The 22,794-nt window shown below is 38.6% G+C and overlaps 1 protein-coding gene across 3 annotated transcripts in view; it reads left to right on the top strand.

Annotated features, from left to right (window-relative positions):
• SPAG9 (sperm associated antigen 9) overlaps positions 1–19,668 on the top strand; it is a 70,630-nt gene extending 50,962 nt beyond the window's left edge. For 2 of the 3 annotated variants that reach the window (XM_063456072.1, XM_063456075.1), the window contains 18 exons: positions 2,073–2,129; positions 2,626–2,796; positions 3,209–3,338; positions 3,801–3,893; positions 4,177–4,344; positions 4,439–4,610; positions 4,962–5,186; positions 5,820–6,015; positions 6,128–6,253; positions 7,212–7,292; positions 10,280–10,347; positions 10,957–11,105; positions 11,329–11,500; positions 12,565–12,678; positions 13,642–13,680; positions 16,518–16,694; positions 17,193–17,336; positions 17,804–19,668. In XM_063456072.1, coding sequence (XP_063312142.1) covers positions 2,073–2,129; positions 2,626–2,796; positions 3,209–3,338; positions 3,801–3,893; positions 4,177–4,344; positions 4,439–4,610; positions 4,962–5,186; positions 5,820–6,015; positions 6,128–6,253; positions 7,212–7,292; positions 10,280–10,347; positions 10,957–11,105; positions 11,329–11,500; positions 12,565–12,678; positions 13,642–13,680; positions 16,518–16,694; positions 17,193–17,336; positions 17,804–17,919 — 2,398 coding nt within the window. In that variant the 3' untranslated portion in view covers positions 17,920–19,668. The remainder of the gene's footprint in view (positions 1–2,072; positions 2,130–2,625; positions 2,797–3,208; positions 3,339–3,800; positions 3,894–4,176; positions 4,345–4,438; positions 4,611–4,961; positions 5,187–5,819; positions 6,016–6,127; positions 6,254–7,211; positions 7,293–10,279; positions 10,348–10,956; positions 11,106–11,328; positions 11,501–12,564; positions 12,679–13,641; positions 13,681–16,517; positions 16,695–17,192; positions 17,337–17,803) is intronic. The other variant, XM_063456074.1, reaches the window with a different exon arrangement.
• The last annotated feature ends 3,126 nt before the right edge of the window (positions 19,669–22,794 follow it).

The raw sequence follows: 22,794 nt of genomic DNA, 5'->3' as shown, positions 1-22,794 counted from the left end.
TTTTGTTTTTTGAAAGTCTAAGTATGTGTTAACTTTTAAAGCACTTTGTATTTGCAAACCTCAAAGCCTAATTTCACAGCAGTACAATTAAAAAAAAGTTTAAGTACATTTGTTACCAATGCATCTCCTACAGGCATTCTAGTCATCCCTTGTTGTATGTCATGTAAACATTAGAAGGGTTATTCACTAAACTGTAACAATATTGAAATAGTCAAATAGGTTAAATTCTCCAGCTCAACTTTGACTAGATTTGTTTTTTTATTGGAAAAAAAAATGTATACCGTATATACTCGAGTATAAGCCGAGTTTTTCAGCCCATTTTTTGGGCTGAAAAACCCCAACTCGGCTTATACTCGAGTCAAGGTCTGTATTATGGCAATTTACATTGCCATAATACAGACCGGGGGAGAGGGGGGCTGGCAGAGCTGTAACTTACCTGTTCTGCAGCTCCTGTCAGCTCTCTCCTCCTCCGCGCCGTCCGTTCAGCACCTCGGTCAGCTCCCAGTGTAAATCTCGCGAGAGCCGCGGCTCTCGCGAGACTTACAGTGTGAGCTGATAGAAGGAGCTGCACGGACGGCGCAGAGGAGGAGAGAGCTGACAGGAGCTGCAGAACAGGTAAGTTACAGCTCTGCCAGCACCCCTCCCCCCCCCCACTGAACTGCCACTGGACCACCAGGGAAGGAGAGCCCCCCTCCCTGCCATGTATCAAGCAGGGAGGGGGGACGAAAAATAAATATATAAATAAAATAAGAAATAATAAAAAAATAATAATAATAAAAAAAAGGGGGTATAAGGACCACTGTGGGAGGGGGGGGGGGTATAAGGACCACTGTGGGAGGGGGGGGGGGGTATAAGGACCACTATGGGAGGGAGGGGGTGGGATAAGGACCACTATGGGAGGGAGGGGGTGGGATAAGGACCACTATGGGAGGGAGGGGGTGGGATAAGGACCACCGTGGGAGGGGGGGGGTATAAGGACCACCATGGGAGGGAGGGGGTGGGATAAGGACCACCATGGGAGGGAGGGGGAGGATAAGGACCACTATCGGAGGGAGGGGTGGGATAAGGACCACTATGGGAGGGAGGGGGTGGGATAAGGACCACTATGGGAGGGAGGGGGGGGATAAGGACCACTATCGGAGGGAGGGGTGGGATAAGGACCACTATGGGAGGGAGGGGGTGGGATAAGGACCACTATGGGAGGGAGGGGGGGAGAAAAGGAACACTATGGGAGGGAGGGGGGGATAAGGACCACTATGGGAGGGAGGGAGGGGGGGGGGATAAGGACCACTATGGGAGGGAGGGAGGGGGGGGGGATAAGGACCACTATGGGAGGGAGGGGGATAAGGACCACTAGGGGAGGGGAGGGGGAAGTAAGGACCACTAGGGGAGGGGAGGGTAAGGACCACTAGGGGAGGGGTGAGTCAGGACCACTGGGGGAGGGGGGTGAAGGAACACGGGGGTGGGGAGGTAAGGACCACTGAGGGAGGAGGAGGGGAGGTCAGGACATATGGGGGGGGGGCAAATATCCTTGCACCGGCCCTGCACACACTGCATTCATACACTGCATTCATACACTGCATTCATACACTGCACTCATACACACACTGCATTCATACACACACTGCATTCATACACACGCTGCACTCATACACACGCTGCACTCATACACACACTGCATTCATACACACACGCTGCACTCATACGCACACACTGCATTCATTATACACACACTGTAAATAAATATTCAATTAATATATTTTTTTTAGGATCTAATTTTATTTAGAAATTTACCAGTAGCTGCTGCATTTCCCACCCTAGTCTTATACTCGAGTCAATAAGTTTTCCCAGTTTTTTGGGGAAAAATTAGGGGCCTCGGCTTATATTCGGGTCGGCTTATACTCGAGTATATACGGTAATTCTGCTGTCAATGCCTTGTTGGAATGTGAAATAAAAGAAAAAAAAATGACCAGGTTTGTTTGGCTATTTTTTTAATTTTTTTTTTTTTACATTGGTTTTATTTTTGCTTCATCTTTATTTATTTCATTTAAGTGTTTTGGTTTACATTCCAGAGCATCGAGGGAGAACCCAGCCATGCAGGAGAAGAAGAGATCGAGTATCTGGCAATTGTAAGTGTGAAAGTTAAATGTTGTATAAAACCAGGTTTGTGGAGAGAGAGAATGTTGTACGCTTGCTTAGGTTTAATTAAAGTAATGATTTTGCCGTGGCCATCGTTCTCCCTGCAGGATCATAGAAACCCTTCACTTCATGCAGCCCCTGTGGGTGTATTTCTAAAATTAGCGCAATCACCACTGTATGCTCCTGCTTATATCTTCACTTGTTACACTTTGCCCCTGCAATGCATTTTATACAGTATTGCCCTTTGCCTCTTAAAAATATTACCACAAATTTTCCCAGACCTAGGACATAGTGGTAGATTGTGGAAAGTGTTTGTGAGCTTGTTTACTCTACCATTCTGTTAACAGATCTAACATAATGCTTGGTTTGTTGTGAATCCTGGGAGATGCAGCAGGTTTGAAATCATGAAGTTAGCTACTATTTTTACAATTTACTATTTAAGATTTTTTTGTTTCTCTATTTATTTATTTTCGATTTTGTTTTCAGTTTTAGTCGATTGTTCAGTTCGTCCGGCACTGCTTCCAAGAAGCCTGATCTTCCTGTTAACGTGAAGTACAATGCACCCACCTCACATATCACGCCATCTGTCAAGAAGAAGAGCAGTGCCTTATCTAAACTTCCCAGCGACAAATCAAAAGCGTTTGACTTCCTTGACGAGTGAGTTTGTATAAAATCTTTCCTCTTTAGTGCATATGATTTATTACAGCAGATCTGGCACTGGGGTGGGGAGGAGAAAGTTGACACCAATCATACCAGCATATAATTATATTGTTATTTGTTGTTGTTTTTTCTTTTGTAACAGTTGTAATTGTTTGCAGCACCATTTATTACCTGTTTGTGCTTACATTTTCTGTCTTTTGAACTTAGGACACCCCTATACCCAGCATGCACCTGGCTGCTACTGATATTCAGTTAATGTTCCATCTGCATTCTAAATGGTGCAAAAATGATGGATTATTGTAACTTTTAAAATCACAGTCAATATAGAGTCAGGCAATTTACGTCCCACTGTAGTACTGTACCACCAGTAACGTGAAAACTGACGCCATTATGATTATTCAATTATCAGAACTGATGCCTCTACAAACTCCCGGCGAGAACAGAAACGAGAGCAGTACCGTCAAGTGAAGGCACACGTGCAGAAAGAAGATGGACGGGTTCAAGCCTTTGGCTGGAGTCTTCCTCAGAAGTATAAACCGGTAATATATATATTGCATCACCCGCTATCGTTTTACTGCGCTACAGGCTACAATTCTTTGAAGATTAAACATTATTAACACTTTAAAACATATTTTAAGCCTCGTAGTACTTTCACTCATTTCTGAAATACGTTGTTTGGCCATTCAGCACCCTCTGCTTACAATGGAAGCTGTAAATTGTTTTCTGGTTTGCTGCTATGTCGTCCTCCTCTCTGTTGTGCTTGTCGTTACTGAAGGTTGGATTTTAAAGTTTTTAGGAGACCATTTAAGTTTTATATCACATGTTTCTAAGCTCAGATATGTTAAGTAAAATTATGTGAAATAATTTATGGCCACATTGACGCAAACGTTATGTTATATATATTTTTGTCTTTTAAAATCCTGCAGAACATGCATGTTCATGTTTTGATATTGAGTAATAGTAGTAGTTTTTAAATTGTATTTATTTTATTAATTTTCTAGTTGGCGAATGGAGGTCAGAGTGAGAATAAAATGAAAAATCTCCCGGTTCCAGTTTATTTAAGACCATTGGACGAAAAGGATAGCTCAATGAAGGTAATGAATATACAAATAACAGGCTTTGATTCCATTCTATATTTATGAAACAATAAGCAGTTCTGCTGCTCGAAAAAAAAAGTCCAATAAACGTGCTTTCTAAGCACATTTATCTGCCTTTTTTTAATGAGTTATCCTGACACTCATATTAGTACAAGGGCAACCTCTACGAGTAGTGCAAAAAAAACTGTCGAGCCCCAGTTAATGTCAGAAAACCATTGAAGCTGCAAAATGCGTTGACATTTTCTGAATTGGAACAGTAACACTATGCTATTTTTCACAGCTGTGGTGTGCGGTTGGTGTTAACCTATCTGGTGGAAAGACCAGAGATGGCGGTTCAATTATTGGAGCCAGTGTGTTTTACAGTGATGTATCTGGATCGGAAATGGAAAGCCATAAACTGCGCAGCGAATCGCAGAGCAGTTTAGAGAAACTTGAACAGGAACTCAAAGTAAGACACTCAATTTAGTTTGTAACTCTGCAGAGAACATCTATTTTGGAGTTTTTAATGTGATTCTTAACTTCCGTTTCTTTTTTCTCTGGAGGTGCAACAGAAAGAGCTCAGACACCAGGATGAATTATCAAGCCTTGTGTGGATTTGCACGAGCACGCACTCGTCCACTAAAGTCATTATTGTAGATGCCAACAATCCGGGCAATATGTTAGATAGCTTCACCGTATGCAACTCCCATGTTCTGTGTATAGCGAGTGTTCCAGGTATGATACACGTTTTATCCATCGTGGCTTGCTACTCTTTGTATACAGAAATATTTTCTGTTGGAAGTTGCAGAATTGTATTTTTCAAGTTCGTTTTTGGTATTTCAGTGAATCTTTTATTTGGAGCTGAATGAGTAATTGAATGAAAATTTGGAAAGCGTTTATTTTAAAAGAACTTGCTTCTTACATTTAATGTCATGGAAACTAGAATTGTATGTAGCTATGAATGTTAATGTATTTATATTGGGTTATGGGATGTTACTTTTATGATTCACCTTACAAAATGCCAATTTTATGCATTATTTAATTATCGATGATGAAATATTGAAAGATATTTGTTTTTTATAACAGGGGCTATGGAAACAGATTACCCTTCAGGAGACACCACCAAAACTGACTCTGAATCCTGCCCAGCAGATAAATCTTCCTTATCTGAGAGTCTCCAGAGCAGCGGCTCGTCTGGAACGGACAATGTTGCTGTAGGAGTAAAAGTGTCCTCTGGAGATGATGTAGAAATTTCTGTAACACAGGTCCCAAATATTGTTTCTCCAGAGACTGAAACTAATTCAGTTGTAGGTATGTACATGTGTCTGTGTGTATATTTTAACTGTACAGATGTACAGAAATGCAATATTTTAACTTCCTGGCATTGCCAAATAACCAATGAAAAACCAGAATAGCTAGAAATGTTTTAGTAAACAGTCATTTAAAAAAAAAAAAAAAAAAAACGAATGATAGACAGATTCAAAGAAAAGACACTCCAGGTTGCAGAAGTGCTTGTGTGTAGAGTGTGTCCTCTGTTTTGTTGTTTTCAATAGAATTCTGCACTTTTCTAAATAAACACTAAATCTCAGCACCCTATATCTCACAGGCGGTGTTACTTTATTGGGTAAACGCAAAAGCAGGTGCTTGAACAAAGTGATTGTCTTTGAAAGAAGTCTGTGATTGGACAGCTGTGCGCATGCACAACTGGTCTTCAAGACCTCTCTATATAATAACTCTTCAGGTTATTCCCTGGCATAGACAATAAAGTCAAGCTTTCTCAACTGCAGACGCTAGATATTGCAAGCTAAGATTTCATGTACCCAACCCCCGAGAAATCTTGCATAATAAATTGCATGCATACTTTCATTGGGGTGTATCTACTAAACTTTACAAACTGTTTTCGATCGTGCTATGTGCAGACATTTCATGGTTTCTGATTACCAGATCCCGACACCGCAAATAGTGAACTGGATGACAATGTACTGACAGCAGAGGAAGCAACGGAAGCCACAGAGGTTGGAGTTGGTTCGTCGGATGATGTTGCTGACATTTCTCAAACCGGAATCTATACTGAACATGTCTTCACAGACCCTCTGGGTGTCCAGAACACTTCAGAGGACACGTCAGGATGCCCGCTGAGGTTAGTTTTACCATCGAGTAGAACCACACAGTCTACATTTTATGCTAGTAAATTATTGCTATGTGTTCTTATCATTGGGTTACTTTGTTGCTACTCTTTTGTTTGATCACAGCGATGACAGCGACTTGTATAAAGATGGTGTAGCCACTTTACCCACTGACCAGGACCTGATGAGAGAAGAAGCGCAAAAAATGAACAGCTTGTTACCCACAATGTGGCTCGGAGCACAGAATGGACAGTAAGTCCCTGAAACCATTGTTTGCATGGTCGGGAAAATATATTCTTTTTGCCATATTATGGAAAAGATTCCAAGGTTTCTCTGCAACCAGCTGCCAGCTTGCTGATATTTTCATCTGAATTCTGTAGCTAAATGTGGATCAGGTAGATTGCAGCCTTCCCGAAATGGCATTTCCACCTACCTCAGATGACATAACCAAGTAGCAAATATCGGTGAGAGAAGAGCGAGGAAGGAGAGGGTGCTTTGTGTCGCCCCAGCACTTTACTAATTCAAGGCACCTGTAAAAGTATTTAGTTTAGTGTAAGGCCTTAAACTGTACTACTCCTCTGTCCAAATTCTGTTGCCACATCTGTTGGATTTCTTTACAGTGTGCCAGTCGTGCAAAAAGAATGTGTTATTCCTTTAGAGAGAATGAAATCTAACATCCAGGATAAATACTGGTGCTTGCATAAAGATGGTGGTGGTGGTGGTGGTGGGGTAATACCATCCTGAAGTGGGGGTGCTGATCTGCCCAGTCTGTGTGTCACCTCCCACAGTCCCTACCTTGTGCCATCTGAAGTGGTGGTTTCCAACCCAGTTTTAATGGTACATAAACAATCCAAAACATTCTGCACTTACCAGTTCTGTTCCAATGAGAATAAAGCCTGACTTGTTCGTGTGCCCTGAGAACTAGTCTGAAAACTCACTATTCTACTGTAAGTATATTTTATAGCAAATACATTTATTCATTACATAAATTACAGTGTCCGATTAAAATTGTGAGTGACCGGTCCACTTTAATTGTTCAGTGAAAAAATAAATTAAAAAAAATCTTTGTTTTAGTTATACCGCTTCCTTACAAAGCAAGTCTTCACACTAGATCCATTACCTTTCTTTTCTCTTATCTTGTCTATATCGGCTAATGAGCTAAAACTGAAGTAAAACTGTTTCCAACTAGCTGTGTTTTCCTTATTTGCAGCCTTTATGTTCATTCTTCTGTCGCTCAGTGGAAGAAATGTCTCCTCACTATAAAACTGAAGGATTCGATTCTCAGTATTGTGTAAGTTACATCAGTTCTATACACTTGCAGTTTCCATTTACTGTTTTGTGTGATGTCTACAATAGAAAGGAAATAATACTAAGACTCCATTGTCTTTTGAGAAAAATATTTACCTGTGGTTTGGACTGCATTGGTATTATGTAACGTTTAGTATTGCTTATCTCCTCTGAGCATGCAACTTAAAGACAAATATTAAATTATATATATATTTTTTTATTTATAGCTTGGCTACATATAAAGTAAGGATAAGCGTATTTCTTAGCCGTTCTAAATCATGTGTTTTTGTGGTTCAATACAAGGGTTGCCAAAAGGCTGGTCCTATATCTTTGCCACACTACCAATGTTTTAAAAAGTGTCAGAAGGGCTATTTATTGAAAGCCTGATTTCTCAATTCTCCTGACCTTCCAATGTTTCTTTTCGACACATTTTTAAATATATTTTTTTCCCAATACAATATTACGGCTATGTGATGTTTAAAGGAACACTATAGTCACCTAAATTACTTTAGCTAAATAAAGCAGTTTTAGTGTATAGATCATTCCCCTGCAATTTCACTGCTCAATTCACTGTCATTTAGGAGTTAAATCACTTTGTTTCTGTTTATGCAGCCCTAGCCACACCTCCCTTGGCTATGATTGACAGAGCCTGCATGAAAAAAAAACTGGTTTCACTTTCAAACAGATGTAATTTACCTGAAATAATTGTATCTCAATCTCTAAATTGAACTTTAATCACATACAGGAGGCTCTTGCAGAGTCTAGCAAGCTATTAAAGGGACACTATAGTCACCTGAACAACTACAGCTTAATGTAGTTGTTCAGGTATTATCTATAGCTCCCTGCAGGCAATCTAATGTAAACACTGTATTTTCACTGTATTTTCAGACGGCCACTAGAGGGACTTCCTATCACGCAGGGCCCTAAAAAGGCCCTGTACACGTCAGACGTATTAAAATACGTCTGACGTGTTCAGGAGAGAGAAGGCACTGTGTGCGCTCCTTCTCTCTCCAGCCTGTCAGCGGAGGAGGGGGGCGGGCAAAAACCGCGAGCTGTCACTCATGAATGCCGCCCTCTTAAGTATGTGCGCATTTGCGGCGAAGCCGCGCATGCGCACAAGGGAGCAATGACGCTTCCAAATGGAAGCGTCTGATTGCTCCCTGCTCGCGCCCGCCTATTTAGTCATTTTGACGAAATAGGGGGCGCGGCTTCACGAGGCTCCCGGCGCTGGAACGAGGTGAGTAAACTCTCCTCCCTGGAGAGTCCCTTTAACATCGCAGGGGATAGGAACATCTTAATTAAACAGAACTTGCGATAAAGAAAGCCTAAATAGGGCCTCTCTTTACAGGAAGTGTTTATGGAAGGCTGTGCAAGTCACATGCAGGGAGTGTGACTAGGGTTCATAAACAAAGGGATTTAACTCCTAAATGGCAGAGGATTGAGCAGTGAGGCAGCAGGGGCATATTCTATATAGGGATTGACCGATATTGTTTTTTTAGAGCCGATACCGATAATCTGTTAACTTTCAGGCCGATAGCCGATAACTTGCCGATATTCTGTACATTTACCATTTAAAAAAAAAAAAAAAAATATTTCTAAAGGTAAATGCACAAAATATACAAGCCACATGCAGTGGATGCAGTGTGTTTAGACAGTGGAGCTGTGTATATTTGTGTAGTGTGTATATATAATGAATGCAGGGTGTGTTTGTGTAGTGTGTATAGTTAATGCAGTGACTGTTTAGTGTGTGGTGTGTAAAGGGAATGCAGTGTGTGTGTGTGTGTAGTGTGCGTAAAGTGAATGCAGTGTGTAGTGTGTGTATAGCGAACGCAGTGTGTGTGTAGTGTGTGTAAAGTGAATGCAGTGTGTGTAGTGTGTGTGTAAAGTGAATGCAGTGTGTGTAGTGTGCTTAAAGTGAATGCAGTGTGTAGTGTGTATAGTGAACACAGTGTGTGTAATGTGTGTGTATAGTGAATGCAGTATGTACAGTGTGCGTAAAGTGAATGCAGTGTGTATTGTGTATAGTGAACGCAGTGTGTGTGTGTGTGTGTAGTGAATGCAGTGTGTGTGTAGTGAATGCAGTGTGTTTGTATAGTGTGTATATAATGCAGTGTGTTTGTATAGTGTGTATATAATGCAGTGTGTTTGTATAGTGTGTATATAATGCAGTGTGTGTATATAATGTAGTGTGTGTGTGGTGTATATAATGCAGTATGTGCATTATATAGACACTATACACTATATACACACACTGCATTATATTCAGTGTGTGTGTGTTTTCTGGAAGGGATGTGATTTGTGTAAAATTATTTTTAATGTTTGTTTTATATTTATTTTTAATATTTATTTTTAATATTTTTATTTGTATTTTTTTTGTCCCCCCCCCTCCCTGCTTGTTGCCTGGCCATGACAGTATGACAGTCCCTGGCGGTCCAGTGGCATTGGCTGAGCAGTGAGGGGGCCCGCAGGTAGCGTTTACCTACTTTCCCTGCAGCTCCTCCAGCTCCCCACTGTAAATCTCGCGGTCTGTGTGCCGCGTGGAGCATTGCCACGGCTACCCGTGGCAACGCTCTGACGGCCGCAGGAATCGCGAGATTTACAGTGAGGAGCTGCAGGGAAGGTAGGTAAACGATTGCTGCCCGCCCTCCCCCCCCCCAGGACCGCCAGGCTTGTAATAAGCCCAGCGGTCCTAGGAGGTATTATCGGCAATATCGGTATCTAAATTTGACGATACCGATATTGCAGAAAATACAGAATATCCGCCGACTATATCGGTAAAACCGATAATTGGTCGATCCCTAGTTCTATACACCAAAACTGCTTTATTAAGCTAAAGTTGTTCAGGTGACTATAGTGTCCCTTTAATTCATGCTATTTGTGGTTTTGTATTACAATATATTCTTAATGGTAAAGTATTTGTAGCCTAATGACCATTTTTTTTAGGACAGGCTGTAAAAAATTATTATTTTTTTTTTTTTCTTGCCTTTTCAGCCACGTGAAGGGGATCGTTCTAGTTGCTTTAGCCGATGGGACCTTGGCTATATTCCATAGAGCGGTCGGTATGTATCCTGTGCTGTTAATAATAAATCTTATTACCCGTGGTGATGCTGTCTGTTCATTTTAAAAAGGTGTTATTTTTTTATGAACATGAATATTAGGTCTGTTTCTTTTATTATAGCACCTGCTTTTTCAAATATTGTTTTGGGGGTTTCAACTAGACTAGGAATTGTGAAAAATGAACAAGGAATGTTTATGCTACATTAGCAAAGTTGCAAAATAGCCAATTCAGCTATTTTCACTTAAAAGTGGTAAATCTAGTCAATTCTCCAGTCTCTGGACTAGTGAATAATCTAGTTTTGATTAACCGTGGCAGAGGTGTGTGCTGTATGTTCAGCAATGTAGTTTTAAATGGTTAAGGGAACTTTTCTGGTTATCCTCTCTATTATTTTATGTACTATCCTACCTCTTCTGCCACAATAGGCACCAAAACAACTTTAGCTTAATGAAGCCATTTCGGTGCATAGATCATTCCCTTGAAGTCTCACTGTTCAATTATTCCGAGGCACTCCTTGCACCATAACCACTACGGTGCTTACTGTTTTTCAATTGATTCCCATTAAGCAATGTTTATTATTCTCACCTGTAATTCAGAACCTGCTGTTTTTCAGACGGGCAGTGGGACCTGTCCAATTATCACCTGCTTGATTTTGGCCGCCCCCACCACTCTATCCGATGCATGACTGTTGTCCACGAAAAGGTCTGGTGCGGATACAGAAACAAAATTTATATTGTGCATCCAAAAACAATGAAAATCGAGGTGAGGATTTTATATTTGGGCTAATAGGGGGATTTTAGATTTTGGCTTAACATGCCCTGTTCCCCTCTTAATGTAGTTTAATGTCCTTCCTCTTCAAAGGGTTATTTTTTTTTTTAATGACGTACATTACCCAGCTGGTTCTCTAAATGAGCATTTTGTTATTTATGATCTTTTTTATCTTTTTTTTATTTATTTATTTATTTTTAATTTTGTGCCTCCTCAGAAATCCTTTGATGCACATCCAAGGAAAGAAAGTCAAGTCAGGCAATTGGCATGGGTTGGAGATGGAGTCTGGGTTTCTATTCGATTGGATTCCACACTCCGTCTGTACCACGCACACACTTATCAACATTTACAAGATGTGGACATTGAACCATATGTTAGTAAAATGCTGGGTGAGTTAACCCATAACCATAAATTATACATAGAAGTCCTTGGGAGGGTGAGACATTATTGCAATGTGATAAAGCCTTGCCTCGCTGACATATTCTGACATGGTGTCCTATTAATCAATATGGCTCCAATTAGCAGCCAGCTGGCTTTGCTCTATACTACCACCCCATAGCAAAATATGGTGTTTAGAGTTACTCTTATTTGCTGCCTTAACTCTTTAGTGTTCACTTATATTTTCCATAGCTTACCAACGAGACTGAAGAAAAATCGACAGTCATTATTCATGTGGTTTGTTTTTTAGATAAATCTTCATTCTTTAATGTATTACGTCTATAAAAGTGTAACAAATTTCATAGTGAGCGAAAAACAAGTTCACCCCTTGCGCATGGTGCCTAGAGAGCTATCGGCTACACGTCACTGACGATGCCTAACAAGGTTGAAACGATCGTCTGGGGTTGCTGTATCTCTCATTTTGGATCTGTTCTGCCCCTTTTGGTGGAATCAGTCGGAGATGCGAACGGCCTGACTCTTTTTGAAATGGCACAAGATGAGCTAAAACCAGCTTGAGAACTGAGCTCCACCGAAGGGCAGGCTAATTGAGCTGTTGTCCATTTTCAGCACTCTCTTGCAACTTGTCTTTTGCTCTCCTTAAATGTAATTTGAAATATAAAACAGTGACACACATTCTCTATAACTCCCTTCTACTAGCTATTGATAAGCAATGAATGTGGCGTAGCGATCAATACACCTTGCTAAGAGACACTAGCAAAGGCTTTCTCTTGATGCACTTATGATTTATTTTGCAAGTAACATTTTGGTTCTTTATTGCTGCTGTAATTAAACAGTGCATTCTAGTATACAGCTCTGTGTTTGTTGGCAAAAAGTATCAAAAATCTGGTATGGATATGGAAGACTAAGAACCAGGAGCATGTTCGGTGATTTCACCTTGCAAACATGGTTTGTAGCCCGCTGGATTCGCAGGATTACAATCAACCGTGTTTGTGAAGCATTGTTTTCATATTTATGATAACTCTGATTAATTGATGATTTTATCTTTTCATATTAGGAACTGGGAAGCTTGGGTTCTCGTTTGTGAGAATAACCGCTCTTATGGTATCATGTAATCGACTTTGGGTCGGGACAGGGAATGGAGTGATTATTTCAATCCCTCTGACAGAAAGTAAGTAGCATTATATCTTTACATAAATCTGTTATGGAATTTTCAGAAAAAGCAAGTTAGTATTTATTGTGTTGTGTTTGTTTTTTGTTTTTATTTTTTTTAATTAAAATGTATTTCTTGCTTAATGACCCACAATCATCTGAAGTAATGAACTTTTTATCCAAGCTGTCTTTATCATGAAGGGCCACAACTGGGGGTCCCTTCTGAGGGGCCTCAATCCAAAATGTATGACTCCCTGTATACAAACCGCATTATGGGCAGTGGGGCAGAGGTAAGGGGTTATAGGGCAAGCAGAATAGAATAGTATTCAATCCCTTAGATTTGAATCATTCATGTGAGAATACCCACCACTAAATTTGTCAGATTTTAATCTAAGCAGAGAGTTCAGTGGTTAGTGCTCCAGATGTACTGCCTCAGGGTGCCAGTTAGATTCCCCAGCAAGGTAGTCTCCTTATTTGTTTCTTTCCAAGGCCCATAAAGGAGTACCATTATGTTGGGTAATGACATTAAATCCCCAGGAAGTACTTAAATTGCAAAAGCTAAAGATATATATATATATATATTTTTTTTAGGATCTCCAATTAAACATATAATAAGCCCTTTTCTGGTACCTTGGCTTTTCCATCTCAAAGATTTTTAGTCCTTCTCTATCCCTGCAAATATTACCTAAACCTCTTGATTTCACTTGGATCCCATCTTACATGAAATCTAACTGTTCCGTTTAGGGTTTTTTGCATGATTTATTTCACACAGGGATGTGTAAACTGGTTGAACTTGATGGGTTTATCATCAGCCTAGATTGCTTGCAAGTACCAACAATACTTAGTAACAGGTTTTTGGAGGGTGCATGATAATAAACAAGGCCCACTGTAAGTTAGAATTTTAGGTACTTTCAATAGCGGGTTCTCATTAATCCTTTACTGTTCCCCCCTGTCCATTATTCCCCTTACTGTCTTACTGTAGCCATAATACTGCACCAGGGCCGGTTACTTGGGTTGCGGGGTAAGTCTACATGCTGAACGAAATTACTACGGCTTTCAGTAGCCACCTTGGCTGCGTAGACTCACATCTTGTATGTTCCTGAGTGTCTCTCCCTGAAGTTCTTGCAGTAGTTTTTATGTTTACTAAAAGATGACCAGTCTGCTCGGCAATGATAGCGTAACCTCATGTTTTGCAGCTAATCTTATTTTTATAATCTTTCGCTCCACTCTTTTACTACGTGAAACCATTTATCTCTGAAGCTCTTCATCTTTGCACCCCACTGTCCCCCCTTTCTTTGTAATGACCTTCTAATGTTATTGGATGTGTCCTGTAAATCTAGCATAGATGTTAAAGTTTAGGTTGCCCCCATTTATTCAAACTCTTTGGAGCATAAGATCTGTTCTCGACTCCACCCAAGTGGCACAGATCTCCTACTGCACTTCGGTTTATTACCAATAGAAGGCACTGCTATATTATGTCACGTCCCGGTGACTGTAATACAACAGAGCATGCAACGTGGGAGTATGGGGAAATAGATCTGTGCTGCCAGTGGAAAGAGCTTTTCTCATCCTCCCCTCCACCACTTGATTAGTCCAGTGTGTCTGTGATCGCTCACGCAAATGTCTTCTAATGAAAAGTAAGTCTGCAACAGCAAGCTTAAAATGATCAAGTGATGCTTCCCACCAGTATACCTGGTAGGCTCCTTCTTGGTGTCTTTTTCAGCCTGTGAGGTAGGGTTGATGGTCCGTTGACCAGAAGGTAGATTAGCAGAAATTGGGTGTTTACACGATAAAAGACCGTAAGTTCTGTGTTTTTTTTTTTGTTTTTGTTTTTTGGAGATTGGTTTTCATAAACTGGTAGTCATATGGTTAAAGATGGAGTACAAGGCAGTTGGACACGTGACCAGAAGTTGGGGAAAGATCAGTGTTGGGTGTCAGTAGCAGAGAAATGAGCATGGCCATATCTGGGTTACACAGAAAACATAAAAACATTCAAGAAGTGGTTCTTGGATTCCCATCGTGTTTTTCGTGATAAAAAGTATTTTTGAGACCCATACAACTGGCAATTCATGGGTGGGAGTTATACTGCAATTTCTGCAAGGCAATTTTTTACTGTACACCAGTAGAACAGCACTGAACCATAACTTTTGGAAACTAACTAAAAGTTGCACTATTCCATTTTAACTTCTGCACATGTGCTTGTATGGCATTTTGCCATTATGTCCACATAAGCACACCAGAGCCTTTATGGAGAGACAATTTGTCCCTGTAGGAGAAGTTTGAAACGTGCATCATCTACTTGCTGCTACGTTCACCCTCGTAAACACTGCAGTAGCATAAACTCTTGGCTCCAGTGAAGTACTTTCACCGTTCACTTTTTAAGGCAAAAAGCTAAAATTGCTGGCCTTTCTGTTTAAACTGGAAGTTTTAACATTCCCTCCCAATTAATTATTTCTCTCGGGCTGGGTTGTTCTCCAGTGGACCTTTTTGTTATAATTTATGTTGTGCCTATTCATTTCACAGTGCTCAGTGAGTATTTTAAGATTAATGTAATGTTCTAGGTAGGACTTCATTACTTGCACATTATGTTGCTATTTATTTTCTGTGTATTACATGTGAAAACGTCAATTAGTTTAAAATGGGTTTGGGCCTACCAAGTATGCTGGTTAAGTGAATCTCATTTGGACACATTAAGCTTGATTTTGGGGGTCTTCATTTCTTTATAGTGGGTACAGATCTGGGTGCCTGGCCACAACTGCACCAAGCACGATGACCATCCACGGGCAGTGATAATATCTCTTTTTTATGTTGGTGAGTGTAGCAATGCCTGTTATTAGGCAAGTGAATGTCTCATCTCAATGGTGTCTCATCCAAATGTCACTGGTCCTTTTGAAAATGAAACCCTATCAGTGTTTAGAAATACGCATATTTATTTCAAACATTGTTTTACAGACAGCTGTTTTTCCCACAACTGGGAGATGTAGGGACCAAAAAAAAAATGTATGCTATATCTGTTTTTTACCAAAGATTTTTGGATGCACTGGTAGTTCCTTTTTGGTGAGCTCAGAAGAGGAGCTTGCTTTTAAAGTCTCTGAAAATGTGTTTTATGTTATGTATTTCAGAGTAGTCAGGAGAGAGAATTATTGACTGGAAACCTACTTGGATCAATTAATTGCGTTTTGCAAGGTCCAGACTAGAAGCAGTGCTCTCTTGTTGTACCAGACTCTCTTCAAGATTGAGTCAAACCCTTTGTTTATAAACTTAAAGTGGGTCTGCTGATTAACTGAACAAAGTCCCTTCATTTTGCTGATGCTGTGAGATAACTCTTTAAAAACTGAAACAATATTGGGCTTTTTTATTTTATTTTTTTTAAACCTGTTTTAATTAAAATGTCTGTAGGTTTGGTTTTCTCTCTAGCTCTGAAGCCAAACTCTTTGAGTTTGTTACAGTATCTGTCTGTGTATAATGATCTTTAAGAAACCAGTTACAGACACTGGCACATATTACACAAGTCTAAAAGAGCGTAACCTTGGAGATAAAAGGTGAGTTTTTCTTGGAAGAGATCATTAAGCAATGTTCTTAACAAGATTTGAGATGCACACAAGGTTCTTTGTGTTGAGTGAGTTAAGTTAGTCTTGTGCTAGATAAACAAAAGGCACAATCCATGACCTCCCTCCTCTAGATACTAAGCATGCTGGTCTGTTACTAGATTCTCAAGCTTATTCTAGAGATCCCACGCTGTTCCCGCACTGGCTTTGGCTTTTAGATGACACCACCAAATGTTTTTGTAGATATGCCTGCTTGATCTAGATACTCTGCCACTAAAATGAATTTCTCCTGCTCTCTTCCTGTGTAAAGCTAACAAAACGTTGCCAGGTAGCGGGAGTCGTCCAGGGAGCGTCATAAGGGTATATGGCGATGAGAACAGCGACAAAGTAACACCAGGCACTTTCATACCGTATTGTTCAATGGCTCATGCCCAGCTTTGTTTCCATGGACATCGAGATGCTGTCAAATTTTTTGTGGCAGTACCAGGTAAGCTTTTATATGCAAATATTTTTCCTGGCCTTAGCCTCTGCAGGAATTGGGAATTAATTGGTTTACCACTAGAGGGAGACAAATTCTTGCTTTAAACCTTATTTTACTATATTTAAGGAGGCGTTTCAGTGACACCATGAACTTAAATTTTATTCTAGTTAGTTTGCAGGTTGGGCTTCGTAGTGATGCGACAGGATGGATTTGGATTTCTCTGGATCTGTACATTTTCTGGGAAATTTTACAGATCCCATTTTTAGATCGTATTTTATACCATACATTGCGCATGGACACTTTATGGGCAATTGTTTATTTTAGGGTTTGTTGTTCACAAAATTAATGGCATTGCAGTGACTACAGAATAGTACTGGTGTCTCAATGCTTTGGCATTATTGCAGTTTACCTGTTCATTATTTTCGTTTTCCTCAGATTTCTGTAAACCTTGATTACTGTATAATGATTAATGAGTTCTAACCAGCTTTTTGTCTTGTTTTGCAGGGCAGGTTATTTCTTCATCCGGTGAGATTAATCCTGAAATTTTGGGAGAAAAAGGGGCCTCCTCTCAGCAAGACCTCTCCAGTCCCAGCCAGAAGTCCATGCTGGTGATGAGTGGAGGGGAAGGGTACATTGATTTCAGAATGGGTAGCTACATATTTTCTTTTTAAATATAATTTATTTTATAAAGTGTTTAAAAATATATATATACAGGTATATTTCACTAAATAGAAGGTTAAAACCGAATACAAGAAAAAGAAATATGATAAAAAAGACTTGATTGAAAGAATGTGTCAAAAAAAAATCAATAAGTCATTCACAAATCTGCCCAAACTAGAATGGGTTCTCAGCACTTATTTCACCTTACAGTCCCGTAACTAAACTCAAATTAAATCAGCGAGGGTCTCCTCAGATCTCGAGTTTGAACTATTTTTTTTATTTTTTTAAAAAATTTGTATTAGGAGCTCTGGCAGCTTGTGAGGACTGCAATAAATAATATTGGTCCTCAGGTGGCTAAATATGCCAAGATCAATTTAAAATAACTAAAATATAAATGTGTGTATCCTTCTACTTAATGGTATTTTATGTCTAATTTTTTTTTTTCTTCCCTACAGGGGATGACTGTGGTGAATCAGAACCTTTAGATGACTCGTTACAATTTGAACCATCTGTGACCAAAGTTGAAAGGAGTCACCTTATTGTTTGGCAGGTCATGGGCAGCAGTGAGTGAAAAAAAGGATGACGCTCTCGAAATACTCTGCATGATTTTATTTTTTATTATATATATTTTTTTTTTGTACTCTTTAATCAGACATTTTAACATTTCGACTCTGTGTCAACCACATGATTCATGCAATCTTGTTGGAAGCCATCATTCGGCCATAAGACGGCATGTCGCTATCCCGTGAGTTTTCATCCACCACTCTCTAGCCGACACACCTGCTAACACTCGTTCCTATTCGCACAGCAGTAAAAGGGACTCACTGACTCCTCGTCTTTTAACCTGTTCAGCTCGTGTAAAATAACTGGTGGTTGTTCAAATGGTTATATAAACTGTTTTTGTTTTTCTTAAAGCAACCAAGCGAGCATTTAAAGTCTGTAAGTTTCTTTGCTGAACATGCAGAAGAACAGCTGCAAATTTGAAAAGAAAATTTGGATTTGAGAGGCATGTAACTTTGTTTTATATTCAGTTGGCTGGTCCTTTTTGCACATAAACAAGTAGGGAGTGATACTTTATGTTAACCTAATGGATAAAAAGAAAAAAGAAAAAAAATCTTTTGTCAAATTTTTGCTGACAATTTCAATGTTCCTTTCTCTATACGAAATCAGTAATGGGAAAGAGAGGCACTCCATTTTAAAGGCAGGTTTAATGGCGGGTGCAATTGGCTTGAAGATCTGTTACTGTGTCTACATCAAAGAAAGAGGTTGGGCCAGCATGTCTTATAAGTCCAGGTTTCAATTAGTGAACTATTTTAAAAAACAACAACTTTATTATAACCAATTCCTATAAAATACAAAGGAATACTGCAGAGTACAAGGAGAGGAGTACTGGTCTTGTGCATGTTTTATATGTGTGCAGACTTTGAGATGCAAGCAGAGTAACATATATCTGGTATATTTGAATCCATGCTGGGGGAGGCAGAATCTGCCGATCCAAAGATGTGGTTTGAGAGAGAGCATTTAAATGGTAGATAGTATTACCTATCTTTTATCTTTGCGTTCCACAGTTATTTAAAGAGCAACAGATAAAATGTTGTGCTGATCAAAGACGTTCCAAACATTCTACAAATAACTTTTCTTTTGCTGCTGCAAAAAAAAATCTATTTAAAAAAAAAAGCACTGAACGACCGATCTTACAGCATTGCTTTGTAGACACATATGCTCTGTTTTACTCAGAATTGATGGGGATTGTAAAGGGATAGTGTTTCTGAATTCCTTTTTATTCTGCTAATAGTCTCTGTTCATTGGGCGAAAGGGTCAACACATGTTTATATTAGCAGGTAATTAAAAAAAAAAATCATTATCTAGTTGGTTTTTGACTGATGGGGTAGCATCATATGAGTCTGTACACCTAATAGACATAGCTTGCAGTCTGTCAGGAGAGTAACCTTTTTGGGTAAATGGCTCAGGATGTTGGATCAGATGCAGGTATGTTCACAAGCTGTGGCTACACGCCGTCAAGTGCTGGAAATGGATACGAGGTAATGACCGACTCCATTCAATTAGATCTAATATTGGTTTGGTTGTTTTTTTTTGTTTGTTTTTTTAATACAAACAGGTTATCTAACTACAGTAATAGAGAAAGTGTTATACTAACCGCTCTCTGTTGGGTAAGTGATGGTAAAAACCCAAAACACACTGCATTTTTCTTAAACCTCCTTTTAAAATAACTTTTGATTCTATAAAAGCAACAGAATTAACATTTAAATGTCAGTGGCTCTTTTAAATATACCACCTCTATATAACGCAGTTTAAAAAATATATATATATATATATTTTTTTTTTATGCTCCAGGATAAGTTCAATTGATAAAATACAAAGTGTTTTTTTTTTTCTTTCTTTCTTTCTTAAATGAACGTTAAACAATAGTGCCCCAAACTTAAGAAGTTTCATTTAAAACCATTTTGGATTTGATTGCTGTGTTGGTAACTAAATTAGTATTTTCTAATGTATTCAACTGCTTGTTCTCAGAACAAAATAAACTTTATGTCGCTAAAGTTTTAGAAACTTTCATGGGTAGGACATTGTTGTAGTATAATTTTAGAGCACTTTATAAAAAAGCAGGGCTTAAGTGACTTACAGAAAAAAAAAATCTAATGTATAATCTCTTAGTAGATGGGCTGTGACCGTCTGGATATCACAGCAAGTGAAGAAAAGCTAAATATGCTCAATGTAGACATGGAAAAAAAAGTTCACTTATACCTCTATTTTCATCTAGCTTTTCAACATTATTAATATTGTGTTTTATACCAGTTCTAAAATGAAGTTCTACAGTGTTTTTAAATAATGTAACTAAAGTTTAAGGTTTATCTTTACATTTAATTAACTTTTTTTTTGTGAACCTTTCTTTATATTTATTGTATCTTCCAGGCAGAATGTGTTTAAGATGTAATATATTTAAAAGTGTATTTTGAAATTCATTTTGATCATATTTTCTTTAATATGTAGTTTTGCCAGTACCTGGGACTGGTATCGAGCTGCTTGAACAAGGTGACCACTATCACCTCTATTGTTTTGGACCGAAGGACAGAGTTTGAGAATTTATGGCCTTATTTTAAATTGCTTATTTTGAAGTGGACATTTATTTGTGATCTCACCATTCCAAAAGTGTAGTTTTGCCAGATGTCTGGCACTCAAAATAATTGAGTAGTCCCCGATTTATAAAAACAAATTACACATATTTAGCTCACTATTTTTATTACTAGGCGCTTAAAGGCCCAATATAGAGCGAGCAAGAAATTAGTGGTTTCAAATGGTGGCAAATATGCGTCTTAGTTTTTTTTTTTTTTTTTTTTTCAGTTTTCATTTAAACCTGATGGTCATTAAGAAGACTTTCACAATCCTACACTTTATTTTTGCCAAAACATCGCAAGATCTTTAAATTGAGATTGGTCACAAAACAAGAGCTTTATGAACCATCATTAAACCGTATTTTTTTAAATTTTATTATTTAATTCTGAAACAAACTATATTTGTAACTCACCCTACTCCACAAATATCAGTATTATTCAGTTTTTTATATATGTATAGTTTTTTGATTTTGTGGCATTTAATTAAGATATGCAAAATCCATAGTCAACAAGCAGATGTTCTAAATAAACCCAGTCAGAGTTGAAGGGACACCAGATAGGTGTACAAAGTTTCTACAATGTTGACCATCTTTGTAAATACATAGTGACATTTGTTTAGCAAACGGAGGTGCGCCTGCACTGTAAGCCTTGTTGTAGTCCTGTTATTGTTCTTCAACTACAGAAGGTGGTTTGCCAAACATTGCCTGTCAGGGGCCTAAATAAACCATGACATTACCACCCTGTACCAGTTAGCGTCTCCCAATGTCCTGCATCCTGTGGAATTTGGACAAAAATAGGAAGGTTATAGGCAAAGCCTCTGGCTCCTTAATTTTAAAAAGTTGCCTAAATTCGATGCCGAGTTTCCTGAGAAACTCTTTAAACCAAAATAATTTTAACAGCTGTGATTAATCACCAAGAGAGAGTGATTTTTGTACTCTTGTTTTAGTGGCTACACCCTGACCAACTCAATTAAAGTAAAAACCATACCTCTGGGTCTTCACTTGCAGTTTTTCACTCCTGAACTTCCACGGTTTAAATTTTTGACCAATTTATTTTATAATCGGTGGCCGATTGAAAAATGTATTCCGAAATCTTTAATTTTCCCAGCCATGCTAGTTTGAGATCCTAAGTTCTGTTTTGTGAGTTGTAGACAAGTTTGGTTGGTTTAAAGTTCAGTTTTGTAAAATCCCCAAATCACTGGCCAACACAAATGTGGTGTTAAGTAGCAGATAATTCAGGAGGCTGTATCGGTTAGATATTTACATCACTTAACAATTATTAAGTCGGCAAGGAACTACAGACTAAAATAGCTGAGCCAGAAAAATAACACATTTAAAAATGTATTTTCTGTATGGCTACCACGGACTTCAGTTCCACTATCCGTTTTCTACACTGCTCGGTTTAATGGATGAAACCCCACTGCATTTACGAGAGCAGGCTGTTGTGGTGTTTTCGGCATACTATCTGTACACAGTAGAGGTCCTGCAAGTTTTATAAATCGGGTGAATTTAACTCCCTTTTATTTTTATTTTCTCTTCCGTGTCGCCTATTCTGCCTATTTACCATCTTTTTAATTTCTGCTTAAAAATACTTTTATATGGAGGGTGGGGGGGTGGGGAGGGAAATGCTAAAACTTGACACTTTTTTTCAAAAGCATTCATGCACATTCACCGCTGAATTGTATTTTCTATAAAATTGAAGTCATTTTCTATAAGTCTATATATATATGGTAACACTAATTATAGTTATATATTTCACACGCTTGTACGCTCACATTTAATGTAATATAAAACCTTTTCAGAGGTATGACTATTAATTTTTTTTTTTAAATAGAGTTATACTAATTGAGTAGTAGACTGAGTGACGGTTTGTGTCTATGATAAATGTAGTTTGCATTTACGATAAATGCAATATACATTTGCTTAACGACTTTTCCCATCCTTATAAATGCAAACCACATTATTGCACACAAAATACCAGATGTCTTTTTACTAGCCAGTATAACACTATGTATAATTAAATATTTATTCTACTGTAAGTAATACAAGATGTACCAAAGGATTTAATATAATTACATTGTGGGGCTTTACAATATTCCTTTCTGTAAAAAGAGTATGATTTTTGACAACATGAAATGGTAGGATTAGATCCTTTCCGAAGGGTTATCTTGCAAATCTGATATTATTTTGCTTTTTGTACTAAAACCTTATAGTTAAGTAAAAGCTAACTGTGGCTCTGCAGAAGTTTTAAAACTACATTTCCCATAATGCTTAGATAGCAAGGAAATTCAGTTTATACAGATATCTACAGATCCA

Source organism: Pelobates fuscus, chromosome 5 (assembly GCF_036172605.1).
Source record: "Pelobates fuscus isolate aPelFus1 chromosome 5, aPelFus1.pri, whole genome shotgun sequence".
Lineage (NCBI taxonomy): Eukaryota > Metazoa > Chordata > Amphibia > Anura > Pelobatidae > Pelobates > Pelobates fuscus.
The sequence above is the reverse complement of the archived record's forward strand: the minus strand, read 5'-3'. Positions and strand labels throughout refer to the sequence as shown.